Source organism: Diabrotica undecimpunctata, chromosome 1 (assembly GCF_040954645.1).
Source record: "Diabrotica undecimpunctata isolate CICGRU chromosome 1, icDiaUnde3, whole genome shotgun sequence".
NCBI classification, from domain to species: Eukaryota; Metazoa; Arthropoda; class Insecta; order Coleoptera; family Chrysomelidae; genus Diabrotica; species Diabrotica undecimpunctata.
Window position 1 is genome coordinate 147,674,473 of NC_092803.1, and position 24,428 is coordinate 147,698,900.

General features: G+C 33.2%; 1 protein-coding gene across 6 annotated transcripts in view; it reads right to left on the bottom strand.

Moving 5' to 3' along the window:
- Window positions 1-15,374, bottom strand: part of LOC140440619 (esterase FE4-like) — a 61,656-nt gene extending 46,282 nt beyond the window's left edge. For 4 of the 6 annotated variants that reach the window (XM_072531001.1, XM_072531014.1, XM_072531019.1 and 1 more), the window contains exons 1-3: window positions 15,183-15,372; window positions 14,623-14,754; window positions 8,087-8,251 (exon numbers count right to left, since the gene is read on the bottom strand). In XM_072531001.1, coding sequence (XP_072387102.1) covers window positions 8,087-8,251; window positions 14,623-14,754; window positions 15,183-15,242 — 357 coding nt within the window. In that variant the 5' untranslated portion in view covers window positions 15,243-15,372. Of the gene's footprint in view, window positions 1-8,086; window positions 8,252-14,622; window positions 14,755-15,182 lie in introns of all 6 variants that reach the window. The other 2 variants (XM_072530992.1, XM_072530987.1) reach the window with 1 other exon arrangement.
- Between the last annotated feature and the right edge of the window lie 9,054 nt (window positions 15,375-24,428).

Consider the following 24,428-nt stretch of genomic DNA (forward strand, 5'->3'; position numbering starts at 1 on the left):
AACGAATACGCGTCTATGTTTGTATAAATGGGAATCCTATAATATTATAGTAATGTTTATATAGAAGCTAAAACATGTACACTAGTGACCAAAATTCTAGAAACTGTACAAAAATTTTAGTTTTGTTAGCAGTATTTCTCTTTTTCACACCACTTATGTTATTTACAAGAATATCTATAATTTTATTATATTGTTTTATACTTCCACTTAATGTTTAACGTATGTTTTAACATATATTTAAAAAAAAGAAACAATGGTTATTATAAAGGAAATTAGTATTTGGTGGGAAAACCTCTATTTTTATCAGAGACTCGATTTTGAGAAGCATGGAGTTTTGAAAAATGACCTCTATTAGTTCTCTCCCGTTACTTGGATTTCGGCGTGATGCTAAAACTTTCAGTATTGACCATAGATTTTCTGTTGGATTTACATCGGGACTATTTGCAGGTAAGGCAAGATAGTAACGTTATGGTTTCTCAACAATTCCATGGAAGTCTTGGCCGTATGGCAGGGCGCTCCATTTTTTAGGACGATGCATTTTTAAGCATCCCCTTCAAACAAATCTGTGACAGTTGGCAGAAGTTTGGCTTGCAGTATTTCTTCCCCATATTTTGTGCATTCATATTGCCCTCTACGATTGTCAAACATCCAACTCCGTTAGTTGTCATACAAGTCCATACCATGACACTCACAGGGTGCTTCATAATGACCGTAGTACACTGAGGCAATGGATGGATGGCATACAAAAATCACTACATCACTCCCGACGATCGAGTTTCTGGATTCGTCATTACAAATTACCTTACTCCACTGTTTTTTTGTCTGATCCCTCTGTGTCAAAGCCCAATCAATCCATTTTACCTCTGTTTTTTGTTCAGGATGGTTTTTTTCTAGGGATTCTTGTTCGCAATCCATTTTTATACAACTTTCTTCTTATAGTACGGTCAAATATGTGTAAGCCAATTGATTTGATAATAGCATTAATGTCTTTTGCGGATCTGCAACGATCTTCTACAGACAGGAGGCATATTCTGTTTTTGGTTTTTTGACTTTAGGTTTTCTGACTGTTCTTTTTGTTATACCTAATTTGATGGCACTACCACCTAATTTGTTTGTAATTTTTTGATAATCTAACCTTCTTCTTGAAAAATAATTACTTTGGCTCTCTCTCCTGATGACCAGTCAAGAAGAAAGCAAACAATCTACCACAATAAAATGTTGACAATTTGTTTAAGAGCATTACCACCTTGCAGAGCCTTGCATAGGGCTTAATTTCTTATTTAGACGTCGTAGTACCTTAGCATTGGTAATCCTTTGAACCCACTGAATTTTTAATATTCTTCTGTAACACCACATTTTGAACGCTTCTATTTTTCTTATGTGTTGTTTCTTCAATGTCCAAGCTTTCATTCCGTATAGTAAGATAAAAAATATGTAACATCTTAGAGCCCTCAATCTGAGATGCAACAGAAGGTCTCTGTTGGTAAGCATTGTCTTCATTTTCACAAATGCTTGCCTTGCAGTTTCAATTCGGACTTTGATTTCTCTGCTTTGGTCATTTTTGTCATCAACCCAGGTTTCCAGATATTTGTATGTCTTTACTTTTTCTATTTGGGTTTGCTCTATCATTAATCTTTCATTTCCATGTTGCGTTTTTGAGACAATCATAAATTTAGTGTTTCTCTTATTTATTTTTAGTCCAGTATCTAATGCAATAATCGTTAATTCTATTTACCAATTCTTGTAGCGATTCCAGGGTGTCTGCCATTATAATGGTGTCATCAGCGAATCTTATGTTATTTACTATTCTTCCGTTTACAGAGATTTCATCACCCAGATCCGCTATCGCTTCCTGGAATATGGCTTCACTGTACACGTTAAACAGTAATGGTCACAGAACACAGCCCTGTCTTACTCCTCTTTTTATATCTATATTTTCGGACTTTTGTTCTTCTATCTTTATATTGGCCTATATCTTTGTTTCTCAGTACTTCTGTTAGTTTTTCATATCTAAGCATCTTTGGGAGAGGACATTAAGAGCAAACAATGCCTCTCTCGTTCCCAGTCCCTTGCGGAACCCAAACTGAGTATCATCCATATCATCTTCTAGTTTTCTATATAATCTTCCATGAATCACCTTTAGAAATATTTTGAGGGTATGGCTTATTAGTGATATTGTCCTATAGTCTGAACAATCTTTGGCATATACTGTTTTTGGTATTGGTACAAAGGTGGACACCAACCATCCCTGTGGGATTTTTCAGTTTAGACAGTTAGAGTTTCATCGTCTAGACATTTCAGTAGTTCCGCAGGTATTTCGTCTGGACCTACAGTTTTTCCGTTTTTTGCGTTTCGTATTGCTTGTTCGATTTCCTCTATTATGATCTCTGGCCCCGTTTCGCTGTCGATTTCTTCCGGTTCTTGTCGATTATCCTCAAACAGATCAGTTATGTATGCCTTCCATTTTTTTAATTTCTCTTTAATTTCTATAATGATTTTTCCATTTGCGTCTTTCAGAAGGGCATCTTTCTTTTTTCTCAGTGTATTTGTCATTTCCTTTATTTTCTTATACATGTTAAAGCTATCATACTGTTTAGCATATGCCTCTATTTCACTGCATTGATTAGCAAGCCAGGTGGATTTGGCCTCTTTTATTTTCTTTCCTATCAATCTCTGTAGTTCCTTGTATTAGGTTAGGTAGGTACCTATACATATTTTGAAATAAATATTGCATCTGCTATAAGTCGTTCGATATCGATGTTAGTGTCGACAACTACGCTCCTAAAATTATATTGAGTTACAGTGAAAGTAGATGGTGCGAATATAATATCCGGAAAACGATTATCAGCTGCAGAACTGCAAGATATTACTAATATGGTTGCTAATATTTATGGGATTCCGATGATTAAGAATCTCCTGAAGTAGGTAGCATTAAAAGTCATTATCATCATTTGGCTCTACAACTCTATGTGAATCTTGGCCACGTTTACTATTTCGCTCCATTGTTGTCTTTGCTGAGCGGCTATTTCCCATTGCTGTATTCCCATTTTGTGTAGATCACTAACTACTGCGCCCTTCCATCTCTTTTTTGGGCGACCAACTGATCTTCTGTTATCGGGCCTTTCCCAGAATGTGGCGTTCAGGAGTCTTTCGTCACTCGATCTTAGTACGTGGCCCGCTTATCTTATTCGATTTGCTTTAATGTAGTGTACTATGTTTTCATCTCCATATACTGTCTGTAGTTCATCATTGTGTCTTCTTCTCCATTCTCATGTTGTCTCATCTCTGCAAGGCCCATAGATAGTCCGCAGTATCTTTCTTTCTAGTACCAGTAATTTTGTCGTTTCCCGCTGGTTCAGAGTCCATGTTTCGCTTCCATACGTTATTGTGGGACGAATTATTGTCTTGTACACTTTTATTTTTGCTGGTATTGAGAGTATTTTTAATTTAAGTACGGTCATTAATGAGTAATATGCCCTGTTTCCTGCAATGATCCTGGCTGCCTTGTCCTTTTCATATTTATTTTCAGATGTTGTTAGATTTTAGATTAATTGTTACGTTTTGTCTAACCCTTGGTCTAGGGTTTTTCGTAACGTTTCTCCGTTTTCGAATAGAGTGAAAACTTGTTTTGCATCTCTTGTGGATTGTGCAATTGTGTCCACGTCTTCCGCAAACGCCAATAGTATTTTTGATCCTTGAGCTGCAAATCCGTTTGTCAGTTGTGGTTGAGATTTCCTTACCGCATGTACCAGTGCAAAATTAAATAACAGAGGGGCGAGAGAATCTCCTTGTCTAAGCCCGGTGTCAATGAGGAATTCCTCCGACGTGGTGCTGCCAATTCTGATCCATGCGGAAGCGTTCTCTGTGCTCACAGGTGCTAATTGTATCAGCTTTCCAGGTACTCCCATTTCTACCATGGTCTCCCACAATGCTTCTCTGCTAACAGAATCGTAAGCTTTAGTATTGAAAGTGACTCTGAAATTGAAGATCATCTTTCGAAAGCAAGTGAAGAGGATGACCAGCAAGTAGTATTGAGTGATAATGAAGAAGAACGTGTAGCTACAATTTCCCAGATTTCAGAGTGTGTAAATTTTTAAACTAAAGATGGAATTAACTGGAAGAGTCAACCACAACCGACAGGACGTATGCGATCCTGCTACATGTTAAAAAGCAAAGTGCACAAAGTAATGTTAGCCGCTGGTCAAAGTGTAGATGATAAAGTTGATTCCTTTTGTTTGCTTGTGGACGAAAAAATTGTGAATTAAATAATGAAGTGTACAAATAAAGAAGCCGAAAAAGTCCTGTGGATAGAGAACTGGAAATATTGCGACTCTACAGAGATATATGCCTTTATTGGACTACTACTAATAGCAGAGCACCTGACTGCCAACATCCATAATGAAGATATACTTTTGAGTAAGTTTTATGGAATTACTATATTTAAAGCTAGAAATGATAGAGGCATACAACCAAAAAGAACGAGCTGCACAAAATAGTGGTCTTAAAATCAATCAGACCAAAACAAAATATATGCAGGTAAGTAAAAACGCAGAAATAAGGCAGCCACAAAATATGACAATAGGAGAATACAACATAGAGGGGGTAAAAAACTTTATATACTTGGGATCCCTAGTCACGTCTGATAATAACGTTACGGAGGAAGTGAAGAGGCGAATATTTATTGCAAATAAATGTTACCATGGCTTAATTAGACACCTAAGATCAGATAACGTCGCAAGAAAGACAAAATGCCAAATATATAAAACCCTAATAAGACCGGTACTCACATATGGGTCAGAAACCTGGACACTCACTAAAAGAGAGGAAACGTTGTTAGCCACCTTCGAAAGAAAAATCTTGCGACACATATATAAGGGCACCAAAGAAAACGGAATATGGCGAAGACGATACAACTCTGAACTATACAAAATATACCAGGATCCGGATATTATAACATTCATTAAAATAGGACGGCTGCGTTGGATAGGACATGTAGAAAGAATGGAAGAAGGCGAAATACCAAACAAAATATTCAAACAGATGCCAGTAGGAAAAAGAACAAGAGGAAGACCGAAACTGAGATACTTAGAACAAATAGAAAATGATATAACAACCTTAAAAATAAAAAGCTGGAGAAAAAAAGCACGAAACAGATCAGAATGGAGAAGAATCCTTTAACAGGCCAAGACCCAAAAAGGGTTGTCGAGCCAGTGATGATGATGATGATATTTAAAGCTACCATGGGGTTAAAACAATTCAAAATTTTGCTAAAATTTGTTCGATTTGACGATAAGGACACGAGGTCTGAACGAAGAAGGAACGACAAATTAGCAGCAATACGAGATGTGTGAAATCAAGTCAACCAAAACTTTCAGAAATACTATTTACCAGGAAAAATCATAACGGTAGATGATTAACTCGTTGCGTATAGAGGTACGTGTACTTTCAAGCAGTATATGCCTTCAAAACCTGATAAGTATAGCATAAAAATATGGTAGGCCTGTGACTCGAAAACCTTAGATGGAATACCATATACAAGAAAAACTCGTTGAGCCTTATTATGATTTCAAGAGGAATGTGACTTGCAGTAACTATTTTACTGATATTGCTCTTGCATATGAATTACTGGCAAATTCACTAACTCTTGTGGGCATACTTAAAAAAGGAGATTTGTCCCTCGGGAATTTCTACCAAACAAAAACCGTTTAGAGAAATTTTTGGATTCACTCCAAAACCATCTCTTGTTTCTTACGTTCCGAAAAAACAAAGAAGTGTCCTAGTCCTGTCTACAATGCATCACAATGCATACTGTGCAGATAATGTTGACAAAAAACCAGATATGATACTTTATTATATATATATATATATATATATATATATATATATATATATATATATATATATATATATACATAAGCGGGGATCCTACAGCTTCTGCCGCTTCCCGCATTTCGATCGCCATCTTTTTCTATCTCTCCAGGTGTCTTCATCAATGGCTCTGTCTTTTTTTGTTTCTGTAAGAACGCCTATTTGTTGTCGTTCTAATTCTTGGAAAACTTCAGTTTCCTTGGTTCTTAGACCTTGTACATTCCATGTGGCTAATCTCATAGTCCTTTTTCGTAGCAGTCGTTGTCTTTTGTTTCCGTCCTTATTCCGAGGCTCTTGATCGAAATTTTTAGCAAATAACTTTTTTCTAGAAGAAGGGGTGCTGGCCCATCGTTCAAACCCCCAGACTTGGAGGACCAGGATTTGTGAAGAGTATGTAGTAGGAGTAAATATAGTGACCCGTCTGACCTCGGAAACCTAATAGCCATTCGGGGTCGGAAAAAAATGAGAGTTAGCCAAGACAAGTTGAAACAGAGTAAAATGTGAAGGCCCTTATGATCCGCCAGGTGCGTTTCATAAGCGTGTGAGTATTGATACAATTTGTGTTCCCGCTCACACCTCGGGGTGTTGACTACAGACTGTATGGCTCGTCCAGCATGCCATAGCATGGAGGATAGGGTACACGTCATTTATACAATGTAGATACCCTATCTCCATGGCCTGACCAATGATACTTTATTATAATAGTACAATATGTGGTGTCGATATGCTAGACCAAATGGTTTATAAATATATGTGCAAAAACGAACTAACCGTTGGCCTTTTGCATTTTTCATGAATATTTTAGACCTGACTGGGGTAGCCTTATTTGTTACTTGAACAAATTTACATCAAAAATGGAACGAAAACAAAAATGAAATGCGAAGATTGTTTCTTAAAACGACTGCAGAACAACTAGTATTGCCTCAAATTTTGAGAAGAAAATCAAGGGGACTACAATGGGAAACAAAACAGTGTATTGAAAAATGCTTACAAGCAGTTGAACCACACAATAAAAAGTAAAAATTAGAAAAACCTCCAGTTTTAACAAGGAAAAGGTGTTACATGTACCCAACAAAAAACGACAGGAAACAAAAACAAGCAAACATTTGTGAAATATGCAGTAGAAATGTGTGTAACGATCACTGTATAATTAAAAAAGTTATTGCAATAAAGAAAAATAAATGACTAATTTATGTTTTTTTTTTATTTTTTGTTTTTTTTATTGTTTTTTTGTAACCTAATAGCTACTTAATAATAATTTAATTTGTCATATACTAAAAATACTAAATACTAAAATACTAAATTTATATGACAAAGTATTAATTTGTAAAAGTAAAATAATAATATTTTTCTAACTTATGCGTTTTATTCATTTTGTAAAGATTGTTTTTCTCGATACTTTATACATGAGCTGCTAATTACCATAATATTTTCTCAGAAGGGTTTTCACACAATAATGAAAGGCAACAACACCGTAATCTTTTTCCAGGGTATGCCTAAATATTAATCCCTCTTTTCAAATAAAATATCCTGGTAGATTTACAAAAGCTTTTATTTATTTATTAATTAAGTCTTTCTTTGGCTGCAAATGTTTATTACTTGTGAGTAAATATTTTTTATAGAAAAGTTTGGTTGAATTTCATTATTTTGTGCAAATCCTTCAGGTAGATCGCACCCTCGAGGTAGACCGCATACTATAGTAGCCCTTTTTTTTTAATCTAGACAATTTAAATTTAACTTTTATAAAAAATTAAACAAGAATATTAGAAATATATGGGTAAATATGAATAGTAAATTCAAGAACAGTGGTGGGCCTAATGGATCCGAGTTGCCCGGTTACGTAAGTAAAATGTGCTGTCCGGATAAGGGTTAAACATCATTTCCTGTAGATTGAATTTTTGTATGATATTGACTTGAAAACAAATAATTTCAATTTTATTATTTAAGAAATTATGGATTTTTTTAATTTTTATGTAGGTATTGGTGATTAAATTGCTTTAAAATAAATATTCTTTGACTTCATAAGTTTCGTAGGTTAATTTTTTTAAATTCGCTTAAAAAAATAAAAAATATTAGATGATTCCATATAAGTTTGATTGTCTGCAAATATCACAAATCTTAAGTAAAACGTAAAAAATTGTTATATGAATAATACAAAAACCGTTGGAATACTTTAAAACTAATAAAATAAAGCTAGTGCTCAGAATAAACTACTTACTTGAGGTGTAAACACATTCAAATACAAACAGTCTTCGTTTTCTCTTTTGTCATCTTTGTAATATTTAAGTTCGTGTGGAATTAGTGGTGGTAATTTGGTCAAACATATTTTCGTAATATTTACCGTTTCTTTGACGCCTTTCCATTTCTTAGGAGGAATAGGTTCCTATAAAAAATATACCTACAGAGAATCTGAATTAGATATTTTTAATCGCAAATAAGAAATTAGCGGTAAGTAAAATTACTTGTTTACATACTAACATATTTTGCTTATTAATAACTGTAAATTACTTTAAGTTTTTTACATGTAAATTTAGATTTGTAGATTTGGGTTAAAATGGATCGTAGTTAAAAATTAAAATCATTAGCAAAGTAATAAAATCAAGCATCCTAAATATCAATTTCACCTACAATTTTGATATTGCTACCGGGCGATGGTGTAATGTCTACTACATCTATAGGCGAGAGGTTTATCCATATGAGCAGAGCATAAACCGGCTAACTTTTTTTGCATTTTTACCGCACCAATTCCTTTTTTATTCGATTTTATGTATATTTTTTCAAGTTTCAATGTGTTTTTTAAAAGGAAAAAGACATTTTAGATTTGATTTCACGTATAGCGCGTCTGTATATCGCTTATACGTATTTGATCCTAATAGGGATCATCAGAGACTGATATTCACAGACGCTCTAAACGTGAAAATAAATCTTTCCTGTCTTCGGAAGCAAATCTAATATGTGCCTTCCAAGACTTGCAAGGCGAAACAGACGTTGATAAAGATGTTATTAGAGACATGGCGAATCTAAAATTGCATTCCACAACATTTCTCCTCAACTAAGAAAAAATCCTTAGCGAATTGCTTTCTAGTATTCATAAAGAGTATACTGGAATAAAAGGAAAATGACAGTTAAGATTTGATTTCACGTATAGTGCGTCTGTATATCCGCTTATACGAATTTTACCCTAATAGGGATCATCAGAGACGGCTAATTCTTAAAAGACACAGATTAAAGCATAAATCTTAATTTGGTTTCGAAAAATTAGTTTACTAATTTATTATCAGATGTCGCTATTTGCGTCCATACGAAGCCATGTTAGAGTTGATTTCCAAGACAGGAAAGATTTATTTTCACCTTTAGAGTGTCTGTAAATAGCCGTCTCTGATGATCCCTATTAGGGTGAAATACGTATAAGCGGATATACAGACGCACTATACGTGAAATCAAATCTTAACTGTCTTTTTCCTTTTATTGCGGTATACTCTTTATGAGTACTAGAAACCAATTCGCTAAGGATTTTTGCTTAGTTGAGGAGATATGTTGTGGAATGCAATTTTAGATTCTCCATGTCTTTAACAACATCTTTATCAACGTCTGTTTTGCCTTGAAATTCTTAGAAGGCACAGATTAAGGCATAAATCTGAATTTGGTTTCGAAAAATTAGTTTGCGGATGTATTTTTTAAAATTTTTCCAATAAATTTTTTTAGGCGTATCTCTTCGAAATAAATACTTTTTTTCTTGGTAATTTTTCGAAAAATACTTCCTTTTCGAGTTACTTGCAATTTTTTGTTGAAAAATGCCTTAATTAGTGATTTTTGGGATTTTTTAAAAAACTACTAAATAAATTGCAATTCTATAAAAAGCTTTATATTCTCTAAACCTTCAACTACAACTAAGAATATTTTGGCAAGGGATAAATGGATAAAGGATAAATGATTGATATCTTGCTGAAAACGGGAACCAAATATTTCGAATATGCATTTCGAGCAATCTATCCCTGTATAGACTGATATATCTGAGAGAGTGGTACGGATGTACATCAAATGAACTTTTCAGAGCAGCCGTCTCAAAAGTCTGAATAGCTATAATGATTGCCGACCTCCGCCGCGGAGATGGCACTTGAAGAAGAAGATCCTTGTATACAATAATAAGCGTATATGGTTGCGGCGCTTATGGTTATGTTTGCGGTATACTTGCGGTAAAACACGCAGTATTTTTTTTATTTAAAAGTATGTTTTTAGTAAGATAAAAACCACTTATCCTAGTCAAAATATTCGTACTTGTACGTGAAGGTTTACAGATTATAAAGCTTTTTCTAGAATTGTCATTTATGGAGTAGTTTTATTTTTTTTTAAAATGTTCAAAAATCACTAATTAAGGTATATTTTCAATAATCTATTGCACATCTGAAGTGATTCGGGAAATTGTTTTTTTGTTATAAGTTATTTGTTAATAACAATTTTCGGCCCACTTGGAAAAATTAACAAAAAATACATTTGGACTTAAAAAAATATAAAATCGAAAAAAAGGGTTTAGTGCGGAAGAAATAAAAAAAAATTAGTCGGTATATTCCGTTGCTACGCGTCCATTTTGGGGAAAACCGTCGCCTATAATTAAGCTAAAAATATTTCATCGTTCTCCCTATTTTTGCGGTAGGCAGAATATTTCGGTGCAGGTACATCTAAATTCAAAAATTTTCTTATAGTTTATGCCCTTAGCTCGTGATTAAACGGAGGAATTGAGAAAAAAAATGAAATTTAAAGTTTTGAAATAAGTTGAATTAATATTTCGTCTCATTTCGTCTTAAGCATTTTTTAATTCTCATCGTTCTTCAACACTTTTTTCGTATAAAACTAAAACGAGTTGACTCATTGCAAATCACGAAACAATACTATCAAGATGAACTGTGCAAAGTTTTAGCGAAATCGACCGATTCCTTCAAGCCTACCGTATGGAAAAATAAAGTTTCCAGAAATACGCGGTTAAAGTTTTTTAAATGAACGCGCGGTTGGTACGTGGGCAAAGCGCACGTATCGACCGCGCGGTATTAAAACTTCCATAACTCCGGTAATATTGCTCGAAGTAATATTCTTTTTTTGATTTTTTGAAAATGCGAGACCTATGTTATACCTTAAGCTATTACTTTAGTTCCATATTTCTGAGCTGCATATTTTTTGTATTGTAAATATTGTGCAATTTTGTTCTCTATGGATGTATACTCATTTAACTAATTTGTAGATAAAGTGATGATGTGAAACATTTTTAATTAAAGGATGAAATAGCTGATATTCTTTCCTGTATTTTCCAACTTTTGACCGATAACCTTTATAGGTATATATTATTATGATCTCCTTTGTTTTAATTTTTGTTAATTTTAATTGAATTAAACTACATCAAATAATATTTAATTTCTCTAGGCTTTCTCTGGCTTCTAGTATTTCCTGGATGCTGGCTTTCTTTAGGATAGACAAAGGGAATAAATATTATAACACAATTTATAACCTTTTAAAACAGTCACCATTTATTTCAATACCATATATAACTATCAACATAAAAATTGTATACACTGAATTATCTATTCCTCAGAGCAAAATAAAACTTAATATTGTTCTGAAGCTATTTTCTTGTGGCATGTTAGAGTAATTATTATTTAAATGGGAATAAGCCACAATTAAAGGTTAAAGTACGTTTATTGACGTTGCAATTTCCACTTCGGAAATCGTTCTCAAAATACAAACATCACTAATGTTTATATTTTGAGAACGATTTCCGAAGTGGAAATTGAAACGTCAATAAACGTACTTTAACCTTTAATTGTAGCTTATTCCCATTTAAATAAAAGGAAACTGAATTCTGTTTTTCCCTTTTAAAACCAATTTATTTAATTTACTGCAAAATTGTTCTCATTAACTTTCTTACAAACAAACAAATTTTATTATATGCAAATTTTCTGACTTATGAATTCAATTTTTTTTATCAATTGCTTTATGATATGAGTTTAATTAAAATATATGGTGTACATACAACGCTTGTTTCACAAACAAATTGACTGATCTTTTTTATCTTCTTTCTGCGATCTCACCCAACGGATACTGACTTAGTCTTCGGATTGTGTTTCCGAAATTTGTAAAATTTTACAAAATACGTGTGGCTCTGCTTCCTCTCTCCAAAAACTATTACACAAAAAAACAGCCCTCGTTCAGTTTCTCTCCAAATTAAAGAAAAAACATCTCCGACTCTTTTCACAATAATAATAATGGGACTGTTTCCGCAAATTGCGTCTCCCGCCTCTAATGGTTATCTTGTACAAACTCTATATAACTTTTTTCCTTTTCTTACAGATTTAGGAGTGTCTTCGGACACAAGGAGTTTGAGATTCTCGACCTGGGTCTCGATTCGTCTATAACTATTCTGCTCACCCACAAAAACTTATACTTCTTTTTCACACACTGTTCTCAAACTGCACTTCTTGTTCTGGCTGTTAAAAACACAATAATGATTCCACACAGTGTTCTTAAAGTGGACTTCTCGTTCTCGATCTTAAACACACAATGATTCAAATCTACTGGTTCAATGTTCAAGTCGACTGTCCTATTCTGATCCCCTAGCACTTTCTAGTCAATCAACATTCATTCATACAAATTCATCCCACTACCAAACTTCAAATTTTCCTACTTTTAAACTTCAAGAAATCAAGCGTGTTTACTGTAATTAGTTTTCCCCCAATTAGCAGGATATGATATCGACTAAGCTTTCTTTTGTTTTGCTACAGGCAAATGCCTCTTTGTAAAAAATAACATCTATTCATAGCATTACCTTCGAAGAACATAATATACAACCCATTATATATCTAACATTAATTTTGAATTCTTATCTGCTACAAAACCATGTATAATTATTTGTAAAATTTTAAACAACACTTTCTTACTTTCGTGTAAGTGTCGTAAAACAAGTGTCGGTTTTCGTTAACCTAAGCCTTGTAGACAACTGCAAAAGTAAAAAGTGCAAAGTAGTTTTTTTTAAGTAAAAAGTAAATTCTAATTTTACCAACTCCATCGGTCAAGACAAGAGGACACCAGTTTTTAACCGCTTTGATTCTCACCTTCAATTTACATGTGAATTTGAGGTTGATAACAGTGTCCCGTTTTTAGATATGCGAATTATTCGCACACATGAGAACAGAATAGTCACTACCTATACTAAAATGTATATCATTCGTTTCTTAAATTATAATTTGACACACCCAATCAGATACAAACTTAACCTCGTACAAGCCCTCAGCGTTAGAGTACACACGTTGACACACCATCTGTACAAAGAAGAATCTCTCAATTTACTGAAATCCATTCTCACAGATAACTCATATCACGCACCTATCATCAAAAAATTTCTTTATTCTAAAAGCTATGAGCAGTATATTACTGAAACTCGCGTACTTCCCACAATTCACGAACAAGCTTACCAAACTTTTCAAAAACTTTCCTGTGAAAATAGCCTTAATAAACACCAGAACCGTAGGAAAGTTATTTTGAAGACTAAAACTCCATTGGCCCCTTAAGAACAAACTAATGTTTTCTATCATATACCCTGTGCAGAGTGCAACTCCTGCTACATTGGCCAAACCAGCCGCTCTGTTCAAGGTCGACTAACGTCCCTCAAAAGCGACATTAGGATTTCTAAACCATATTGTGCGCTTGCACAACATGTCATCTCAACTAAACAGAGTATCGATTTTACAAATGCCAAAATACTGTGCAAACAACAACATTGTCATAAGCGATCTATCCTTGAAATGTGCCAAATTCTAAAACACCCAACTTCCCTAAATAAAAGAACCGACATTAATAACTTGAGCCAGATATATCACTCTCTCATTATAAATAACAAATAAAAACCACCATACAGGACAAATAAGAACTTCCATATCTTATTCTTTTTAACTAATAGTCGAATAGTAGAATAAAATATAAATTTTCTTTTAAATCCTTTTTTTTTAAAACGTGTTTTTGTTTTCTCATCAATTCCATCGATAATCACATAACTTCACATGTACGAAACTTCAACAAAATACATATACGAAAGCAAGCCACATGTGGACTATTAGCCCAGTCTGGTTAAAAAAAAGGTCGAAAAATGTTTCGCAGATATCTGAAGCTTTTAAGACATAGGTGGGGGTTACTAGATGACGAATACATGAAAAGATACTCCTATTTTTACCTTGCGTTTTTTTTAACAATAATTTATGGTCACAATTTGATTTTTTGTTTATATAAGTTTTTTTCCTTATATTTTAAATAAACAATATTTATATCATTTTTTTTATATCAAGAATATCTTTATTTTCCCGTTTTTTCAATTAAAATTCATAGATAATTTACGAGATATTTGCAAAAAAGCAGTATTTTTGCACTAATTTATAAATTGTATTAATTTTTTTATTAACAAAATGAAATATTATTAATACATTTAAACATCGAGGAATTACCGTCTTTTAAATTTGTGCGAAATTTCTCCCCGATAACTTGGCAGCACGGTACTGAAGACGACCAATAGTCAGAAATACGTATATACATACGGTTGACTTCCATCTTATAGACATATTTTATTATATATATTTTTTTTCTTTGTTACGAGCTATGCCGATATATATATATATATATATATATATATATATATATATATATATATATATATATATATATATATATATATATATATATATATATATATATTGCATTGATAGATTATATTCTTACCGAAAATCTCAATTTTCCGATTGGTGGTTCAGCATAGGGAATTTCTCTAAAGGCGTAGTAAGATTTTCCACTATCAGAAGTTTCTCGTATACCCTGTATACTTCCATCTGAAAGTTTAATTACGGGCTTTTCCTAAAAAAGTCGCATTAAAGTCTTAGCTAAAACTTATTATTATTAAAGTATTAAGTTATTTAATTAAAATTAATTAATTTGACATATTTTGAATAAAAAGAAAACAAATTGATTATTTCCGTGGTTATTTTCTGTTGCAGTTTTGAACATCTGTTGTCAATTTTGGTTAAACTTGAATACATTCAATACATTTGATAAATTACATCTTATACGTATTTTCTTTATTCCATATATATATATATATATATATATATATATATATATATATATATATATATATATATATATATATATATATATGTGTGTAAATACTAATTACATAAGTAATTACATTAATTTATATGTAAAAACTAAATGCGCTAAGAAACTAATTTCCGAAATATAATTACACAAAAATCTACAAAAATTTTAAATAATGTAATACTTACTTTGCATGAGCCACCAATAAATATGGGGAAAAGGATAAAACATAAGAATAATCTTTCCATTGTGCCACAACAAGGATAAATGCAGACTCCTACACGTTAGTAAGAATTGTTAAATATTTGTTGAAATGTATCGAATGGTATGTTTAAAATGTAGATATTAATGTAGATAAATTATTACTCAAATAATACGATAGTAGCCCAAGTTATAATAATGGTAATTAATATTTATATCTTTGGTTTGTTATTATTGTATATGTCAAGGTTAATTCCTATTAGATATTAGTTTGTGTGTATTTATCGTCATTCGTTTAAAAACAAGACTAGGTGATAAAATTTTTCATTCGAAATATACTTTTTCGAAAAGTATATTGAAATGTACTCGAATTCATCAATACAATGATCTGGGAATGAAGTTCAAAAATCATTTTAAAAATAAGTACTTTGATGAATGACTTGACATTTGGTCTTTTACTAACATGAAAATATTCCCAAGAGCCCGCAAAACAATTTTTATTCAACACTTCAGAGTTTTACAGGGTTAAAAAAATAATGTCATAAGACGACGGTCGAGTCCTGGACCTAACCATGGGATGGGGATTCTAATGAATTTTCCATATGACGTTACGGTAGTCCTAACCTTCAAAAGCATACTGTCATTCGGATTCATATAGTTCATCCCAAACCCTTCTTTCAGTGCGTCATAGTTGATCGAATTCTCTCTAACACATTAAGCTAGAAGTGACAGAAAAAAACGTGAGTCTGTGATTATTATACATAGAACTTAGAAAATGATTTATGGTAAAGCTAATTCTACTTACGGATGTATAATTGGTTGGAGTTTAGAATACGCTAAATAGATATCCAATCAACGATGCGCATAAAAATATAATTTGACTTAGATTGTCTCGATCGTGACAGTACTTTCACAATGTCAATTTTGTCAAAATTTTGTATTTATTGTCATAAAAATATTTAAAATATACCGAAAGATATCGAGAAAGAACAAAGACTAATATTAAAATTATTAATCAATTAGCAAAAGAGAGGTTACGATCCTAGAAGTGTCAAATTTAACTAAAATGTCATGCAATAATTCTCGACATTCTTAAAATCCTATATGACGTCAAAATTAGTGACGCACTGAAAGAAGGGTTTGGGACAGACTGTATACATATAATATAAATAGGTTTTAAATCATAGCACACTACCACCTAGCATCGAAACTTCCGTGTTAAGGAATAAAACAATGATTGGCGCATCACCTAGTGATCGGGCGCGTAAATATATATACATGGCGCTAAATTCAAAAGTTTAGTAATATTACCTAGGATTGTAAACTCATTTTAAAGTAAAGAAAAATCGATATAATCGATATAATCCTAAAATAACAAGAAAAATCCTTATCCTATACGATAATTATTTTTCGTATACTTTTTGGGGTTTCTTGTTATGTTGGGACTATATTTATTTTCCATTACATTAAAATGCCAAAGTGGTTAAAAAAATTAAAGAATAAAATATAGAATACAATCTTTATTTATAAAAATGTTACAAGAAATGTTATATGTGTTACAAGAAATATTAATAATACAAGCCACGTGTAGTATAATTTAGTTTTCTTAATGTTGTGACAAGAACTGGTCAGTATTTAAATAATTGTTTTGTCATTCTTATCAAGTTTTATGTGAATAAAAGTCTAATTCTGCAAAAGACATTTTACTACAATTTTATTCGCATAAATTTACAATGGGGAAGTACTTTAGACCAGATAAACTAGAGGCTGATCCAAACTGTCAAACTTCCACCAAAGAATTCGAACATTGGTAAGTATATAACATTCAAGAATTTTTTAGAAAGCAATGAATATAAAATAAATCCCTAGAAGATAAAGATAAGTACATGCTTTTAAAAAATTAATCTACGATTACATAAGCGAAGCAATCAATCTGGAAAAACAATTGCTTTTTTTACACATACCCTCCCAGATTCTGAATTAAAACATTATGCAATTGAAAAAAAAAGCAAATGAGTTGAAGTATTAAAAAAAATGCCATTATCTGGTAGAAAAGCAATTCTAACCAATTACAGATTAAATCACTATTTGGTTTATATAGAATGACGGTATATATCAAATCTAACAAGGAGAACTAGCTTTACTTCACAAGAATTTATTAATTATCTACACTCTAAAGGAATAAATTCAAGTAGAACAACACCATATAATCATGAAGGAAATGGTTAAGTCGAAAAATACAATGAGTTATATGGAAATTGGTGAATCTAGCATAGAAAACCAAAAATTTAGAATTCACTTAATGGAAAACTGCTTTACCATGTGCTCTGCACTATATACGAAGTTTACTGTTGAATTGTTATATTATTGAATCAAGATAATGATGAAGGTCCAAATAATACACTAGAGAATTCCACTACTAAATAAATACCAGATGAGACAGAAAATTTACCTGTTCAAAAACCTGATGATAATGATGAACCAAGATTGGAAAATTCAGATTTTCATTCTAGCTGTAAATCAGCTGGAGCTAAAAATAAACCAAGATAGTTGCAATATTTTGTTCAAAAATAGGGACGGGTGAATGTAGTATAAATTAGTGTTCTAAATGTTGTGACAGGAACTTGTCAGTATTTAAATAATTTTTTTGTAATTCTAATGTCAAATTAAAGCCTAATAAGCAACAGACAGCCATCAGACATTCTGAGTTTTTTGTAGTACTTTCATCCTAATGTAATAACACACACTATCAGTGGTCAGTGAAAACTCTTACAGTCTGGCGTTCTACTCACAGAAAGAGAGAACTCAAGGACCCTGCTAAGTTGGAAACAGAACAATTAAATGATTTAGTTCTAGAAAGAAGTTTATGTACATTTATATAATATTTTTACTCATACTATATGTTTTATATTTATATGATAATACTTTTATTCTTTATACACACATATATATATATATATATATATATATATATATATATATATATATATATATATATATATATATATATATATATATATATAATATTCTGGTTATCAACAAAATTATGATTTTGATTAGATTAGCAAATTATTGCTTCTTGCAAAAAGAAAACCCAAGAATGAGGAATAACCGAATGATAGCAAATAGAAAAAACGAACAAAAAAAAAGAACATAAATAATTTATTTCTAAGGTATGCTTAAAGTTTTCACCCAGAATGTAAGCTTGGCTAAAACCTGATATAGTAACTTTATTTGCTCAGTATAAACTCCAAACAACAGAGGATAATAATGTTTTTATGCCTGAAATGACAAACACAATTACAATCAACAGATTTTTTCACCAGTATGTCATCTTAAGATCAGTCATCCCATCCCTATCATCAACAGAATAGGAAAGATCCCAGTCGACACATTCAAATTTACACACACATACACACACACACGCAGTGATCAACCCTGCCCCTAGGAACATGTGTATACCAATGTAAGAATGGGATCCACATGTCCGAAGATCAAACCGGTCACACCTCGCTAGTCGAAGTGGTACCTATCTGACCCCCAGGCTTTTCCACCACCCCTCCTCATCGTGTGACTTACGTGAGGAGGCTTATGATCTGAAATTTACTTAAGACGACCTGGGTAATAGGACATCCTTGGTTTTTAGTGAATGTGGTTATGCCACCTAACTGTAGGGGTAGCCACATCTAGGCTTTTCTCCCTATTTACTTTACTGACTCTATTGATTTTACTCTAGCTTTACGTCGGGACTTGAGTCCCTAAAAAAAAAAAAAAAGAAAAAAGAGCGTGTGTTCCGACCATAGAGCCATCAGCCTGAGCTGATGACTCTATATCCGGAAAAGAGTGTATGCTCGGTCACTCAGCCGCCGATTTGGCAAAATCAATTTTGTTCTCCTCGCCGGCTGAGCACCCGAGAGGGGTCCGGCCACCAAGCCCATGTATGGCGCACATGACCTCAGTGCTCGGATTTCGCGAGTAGATCTTTCATTCGATCTGCCTTAAGGGGCTAGTCCGCGGAGCGGTATATAGAAGGCCTGACGGGCCCCTTCTATATTTGCTATATAAGGTAAATTTACGTTAAACGGTTTAATAAAAAGTATGAATATATCAATATGAATTTACGTTATTTAATCAGAAAACACATTTTTTTTTGTGGACTTCCTTGTGGCTTTGGGAATATAAAATGCCTGGGCAACAATTCTTTCCTTTTTTCCTTAATCCTATTTGTGTGCGTGTATTGGGGTGTGCATTCCCAAGTGTATAATGCTCTCACACACCCCGGTGTATATTGGACTTATAATTACCTAAAAACCTAAAAAGAAAAGCGTACCCTCTCGCCAGAGTTTTTTTGGTGTGTTTTCTGATTGACTGCATCTCTTTGTTTGTACTTCTTGCAACCATCTCATTCTTTATTTATTCGTTCGGGTTCTCCCTATATCGAGCTATCTGTTGTTTTGGTCTTCTGTGTACCGTCCTTATGTTTTCATTGTAGTTAGTCAGCTCTCTTAACATTCTGCTTGGGTGGTTTCTTAGTCCGTTGAAAATTTCATATGCTCTCTCGTCTAGCGTGCGTAGGATTCTTGTTTGTCCTGAGTCTCTATATACGTATCTTAAGGGTACGTACCTTGGTATCTTAAGGGCATCTCTGACTATTTGATTCTGAGTGGTCTGTATCTTTTTCCTGTTTGTTTTACAAGTGTGTCCCCACGCTGCGGATGCATATGTTAGGACTGGCAGGATAATACTATTCGCAACCCTGATTTTGGTTTTAAATCGTAGTTTACTTTTCCTTCCTATAAGTGTTGAGAGCTGACTTTTCAACGCTTTGGCTTTGTGTACTTGCTGATTGATGTGCTCAGTGAACGTTAGCTTCTTGTCTAGATGTATCCCTAGGTATTTAGCCTGGTTGATCCAGTCTACTGGGGTGTTTTCGATTGTAATTTCGCGATTTGGTACACTTCTTCTGTGACTAAACATTACAACCTGTGTTTTGTCTGGATTTAGGGCTATTTTCCATTTTATGCACCATCTTTGGAATCTGTTTAGTGCTCTTTGCAGATGATTAGCTGCATGATCCGGGTTTCTCCAGCTAACAGCTATTGCTGTGTCGTCAGCGTAAAGACTCAACAGAGAGCCTGGCTCTTTTGGCGTGTCGGCCGTATAGATGGTGTACAGGTAAGGCGACAGCACCGCTCCCTGAGGCACACCCGCCTCCAGGGTCCCGACTGCGGATAGGGTTGCCTCTATTCGAACTCTGAACCTTCTGTCGGCAAGATATGACGCAAGAAGGCATGTCATCGCCTCACTGTAACCAAATTCATTCATTTTATAGATGAGTCCATGGTGCCAGACTCTGTCGAAGGCTTTGCTGACGTCCAGAAAAGCTGTAGCTGTGTACATTTTTTCATTAAATCCTTTGGTGATAAATTCTGTAAGTCGTAGTACCTGTAATTCACAGAAGTGTTCGCTTCTGAACCCGAATTGAGCCTCTGGTATGGTTCCTAGCATTTGTGATTCTTCATTGAGTCTTCTTAGTATGACTCTTTCCGCTATCTTGCTTATAGATGATAATAAGCTGATAGGTCTGTAATTTACATTCAAATTTATTTATTCATAACTCTGAACGCCTTACCGCTGTCTGTGTGGATGCAGGCTAATATACGGGACAAACCGATTAAATGTTACAACTTACAATATACAAAATAGTGGTTAAGTACACAGTATTTTAAGATAATAAAATTAAATAATGTGAAATAAAAATATATTATGTACACAAACACATGCATGTACACACACATATATATATATATATATATATATATATATATATATATATATATATATATATATATATTGTTATGCTATGTAAAATTAAAAATAATATTGGTTTGCTCTCTTAATATATTTCAAATTCAAATTTTTCCTATTTCAATCTAATAAAAGTGAAATTATGAGATATTTACTTTTTCATATTAATAGCACTAATCCATCTTTTTCTTTTCTCTAAGTTATATGTAATCTTTGGAAACCTATAAAAACTATACTCAGTATTTTTGCTATTAGTAGCACAATTAAATACGCAACATGTATTTGCACAAATTTTTGATAAAATTTATGCGTAAAAAGATACGTCCAATTTTGTCATATTTCCACGCTACGCACGCTGGCACCGTTTCAAGTTACCCCTACCATGGTCACGCACGGAGCGAATAACAGAATCAAACAAAAAGAGAAAATAATAGCAAGAAAAAAACGTAACAGTACTTTTCATCTTTAAATGTACTATAAATGTACATATTTGAAGCTTTTAATTGTGAGTATAAAAAATAAAGATTATTTTAATAATTATATATTTTTTATTAGGAATCATATTTTTATTATAAATATTAAAACGTAAAAATTGTACAACAAAAAAGAAACAAATAATTCTTTTAACAGCAAAATGAGAATAAAATTTTACATAAAACTACTAGACCAGTCGGGTTAGACAAAAAAAGGCCTAACCTTTTCAAGTTTTATTATTCTAACCTTTAGGCGAGGGGATCAATAGTAGTGTAATTTAAAATCAGAGTAAATCCGTTAGGTAAGCCGCCATATTGAATTTAAAAATGAAAAAGGAGAAGCATTTTTGGCTTAATATCTAAATACTAAGAATTAAAATTGTTGCAAATGTAATTTTCTATAATTTCTTTTTTATATTTATTCATGTGGTCGATATTTTCTGAGTTAAGAGGGAAAATGGCGGAAGAGGAGGAGACGCATAATTAACGAATTGTCTCGTTTATTATTAATTTTACGACAAGAATATACATAAACAAAAATGAAGAGAATTATACCTTGCGGAGATTGGTGATATAAGAATTAGTTTTGTTCAATATTTTGGCCATTTTAAACTTTTCAGCAAAATGGTACCATCTTAAAATGTTGTAATTGCGATTTGCTACATTTTCTCTTATGCAAATTTTTTCTTTCGTGCGGTCGATATTTTTCGAGTTATAGAGTAAAATATTGGAAGAGAAAAGGAAGCATAATTATTGAATTATCTCGTTTATTATTTTGATCTCATTCATTTTTTTTCCGAAATCAATATTTAAGGTCGTTCGTACGATGTAAATGCTCGAGGGAAAGACCTTGCAGGAAATTTGAAATTTTGGTTGTATAGGAATTGTTTTTATTCAATATCTCGGCCATTTTCAACTTCTCGACAAAATTGTAACGAATTAAATTGTTGCAATTACAATTTCCTCCAATTTCTTCTGTGTAAATTTTTTCGTACGGTCGATATTTTCCGTTTGTCCTTACTATTTTTGCCGAAATTTGAAATATGTATTGAGCAAAAATATCTCCGAAAAACATTTTTGGGCATCTTGCCATGCAACATCAAATGCTCTCCCGACTGCACTATCCAAAAGTGTTGAAATTAATTCTACTCGATTACATACAAAACTTCTTGCAAAATTTCTAGTGACTTGTTTTAATCTTCACATTTTTCTTTTATATTTATAATTTCTGACTTTTTCCTATTTGTAAGTTCGTATTGAATAAATAAAACTTTGTATAAAGGAAAATACAAATATTTTTCTGCCTTCCAATCAAAAAATTTTTCTTGAAAACATTCGCAGATTTTCTTTACTAACATTTGGTTACCAAATTTGCTCGGAACCAAAAAATTATTACTTTATCGAAAACAAAAGCACTTTTGGTGCCGATTGCCTAGACTAGAATGCAATTAGTCTGCCTGGCCCGCTTGTCTATGTGATCGATCTTAGAAGAAAAAATAATGACGTATACCTCAAAATCACGTGAAACAATTTTTATTTACTTTTGTTTGTGACACAAGCAACTAATTTTGTAACTTTGAAATATTCGTGGTGCTGTTGTATGAACATTCCCCCTGAACCTTAAACTGTATCATAATAATCAGATATGATGTAATACCAGTTACCAAACTCGGAACTAAAGATCTGGTTAATGTAAAATATCCAGAAATAGAAAAGGTTAACGGTAAAGTTTCTACTAATTGTGCTAGTTCAGTAATTTTATTTTTGTTAACTGGGTCTTCTTCCTCAGCCTGTAGCACCTTGCATAGCGATCCTAACTTCTTACCAGCATTTTCAACGTTAGCACAAGATATTATGCAGCGAACCACAAATCCCTAAAATAAAAATATTGGGTTTAATGGAGGATTATACACATTTAATTATAAATACAGAAATTTACTTCGCGCAAGAACCGAAAGGTAGTCCAGGAGACATAAAGTTTGGGCCGGACCATGGATTTGACTACGTGTCATAGCTATCCCCAATAACCATTTAACTATTCAAAACAAAGTGGTAGAACTGGTGAATACACCAATTTGGGTCACAAAATAAGAATCAGCAAGGATAACCAAACATGCGAAATCCAAAAACGACTTACTTTAGCGTGTGCAGCCTAGGGTCAACATACAGATTAGCCTCAAAAGTATATGACCAATGCGTACTACCGGTCATGACCTATGGGTCGAAAACTATGACTCTAACTAAGACTACGGCTTCGAAATTGAGAGTGGCACAGAGACGAATGGAACGGTCCATGCTTGGGAATGACGTTGCGGGACTGAATAAGACACGAAGATCTGCGGAGAAGGACAAGTATTGCTGATGTTGTGGAACGTATAGAGGAACTAAAATGGAATTGAGCAGGATATGTAGCAAGACGGAATAGTCCTCAGACACGGACCAGAAACCTTAACTCTCACAAAAACATCAGCCGAAAAATTGAGAAGGACACAACGAAAGATGGAGAGATCAATGCTTGGAATAAGCTTAAGAAATAGAATAAGAAACGAGGAAGTTCGTAGACGAACCGGAGTGGAAGACATTATCGAACATATTACAAGGCAAAAATGGAGATGGGCAGGACATGTTGCAAGAATGAAAGACGACAGTTGGACAAAAAAATTGCTTGAGTGGAGACCACGGGCTGACAAGCGAAGCCAAGGAAGACCCCCAACGCGATGGACCGACGACCTCAAAAGAATCGTGACCAATTGGATAGCAGAGGCGCAGAACAGAAGCAGATGGAAAAGTCTAGAGGAGGCCTATGTTCAACAATGGACAACTCAGGGCTGATTGATGATGATGATGATGATGATGAATGTAGTGAGAATGCATGCCTCACGATGGACGAGCTAAATTACACATTGGAGGCCAAGAGCAGACAAACGTAGTAAAGGAAGACCACCTACACGT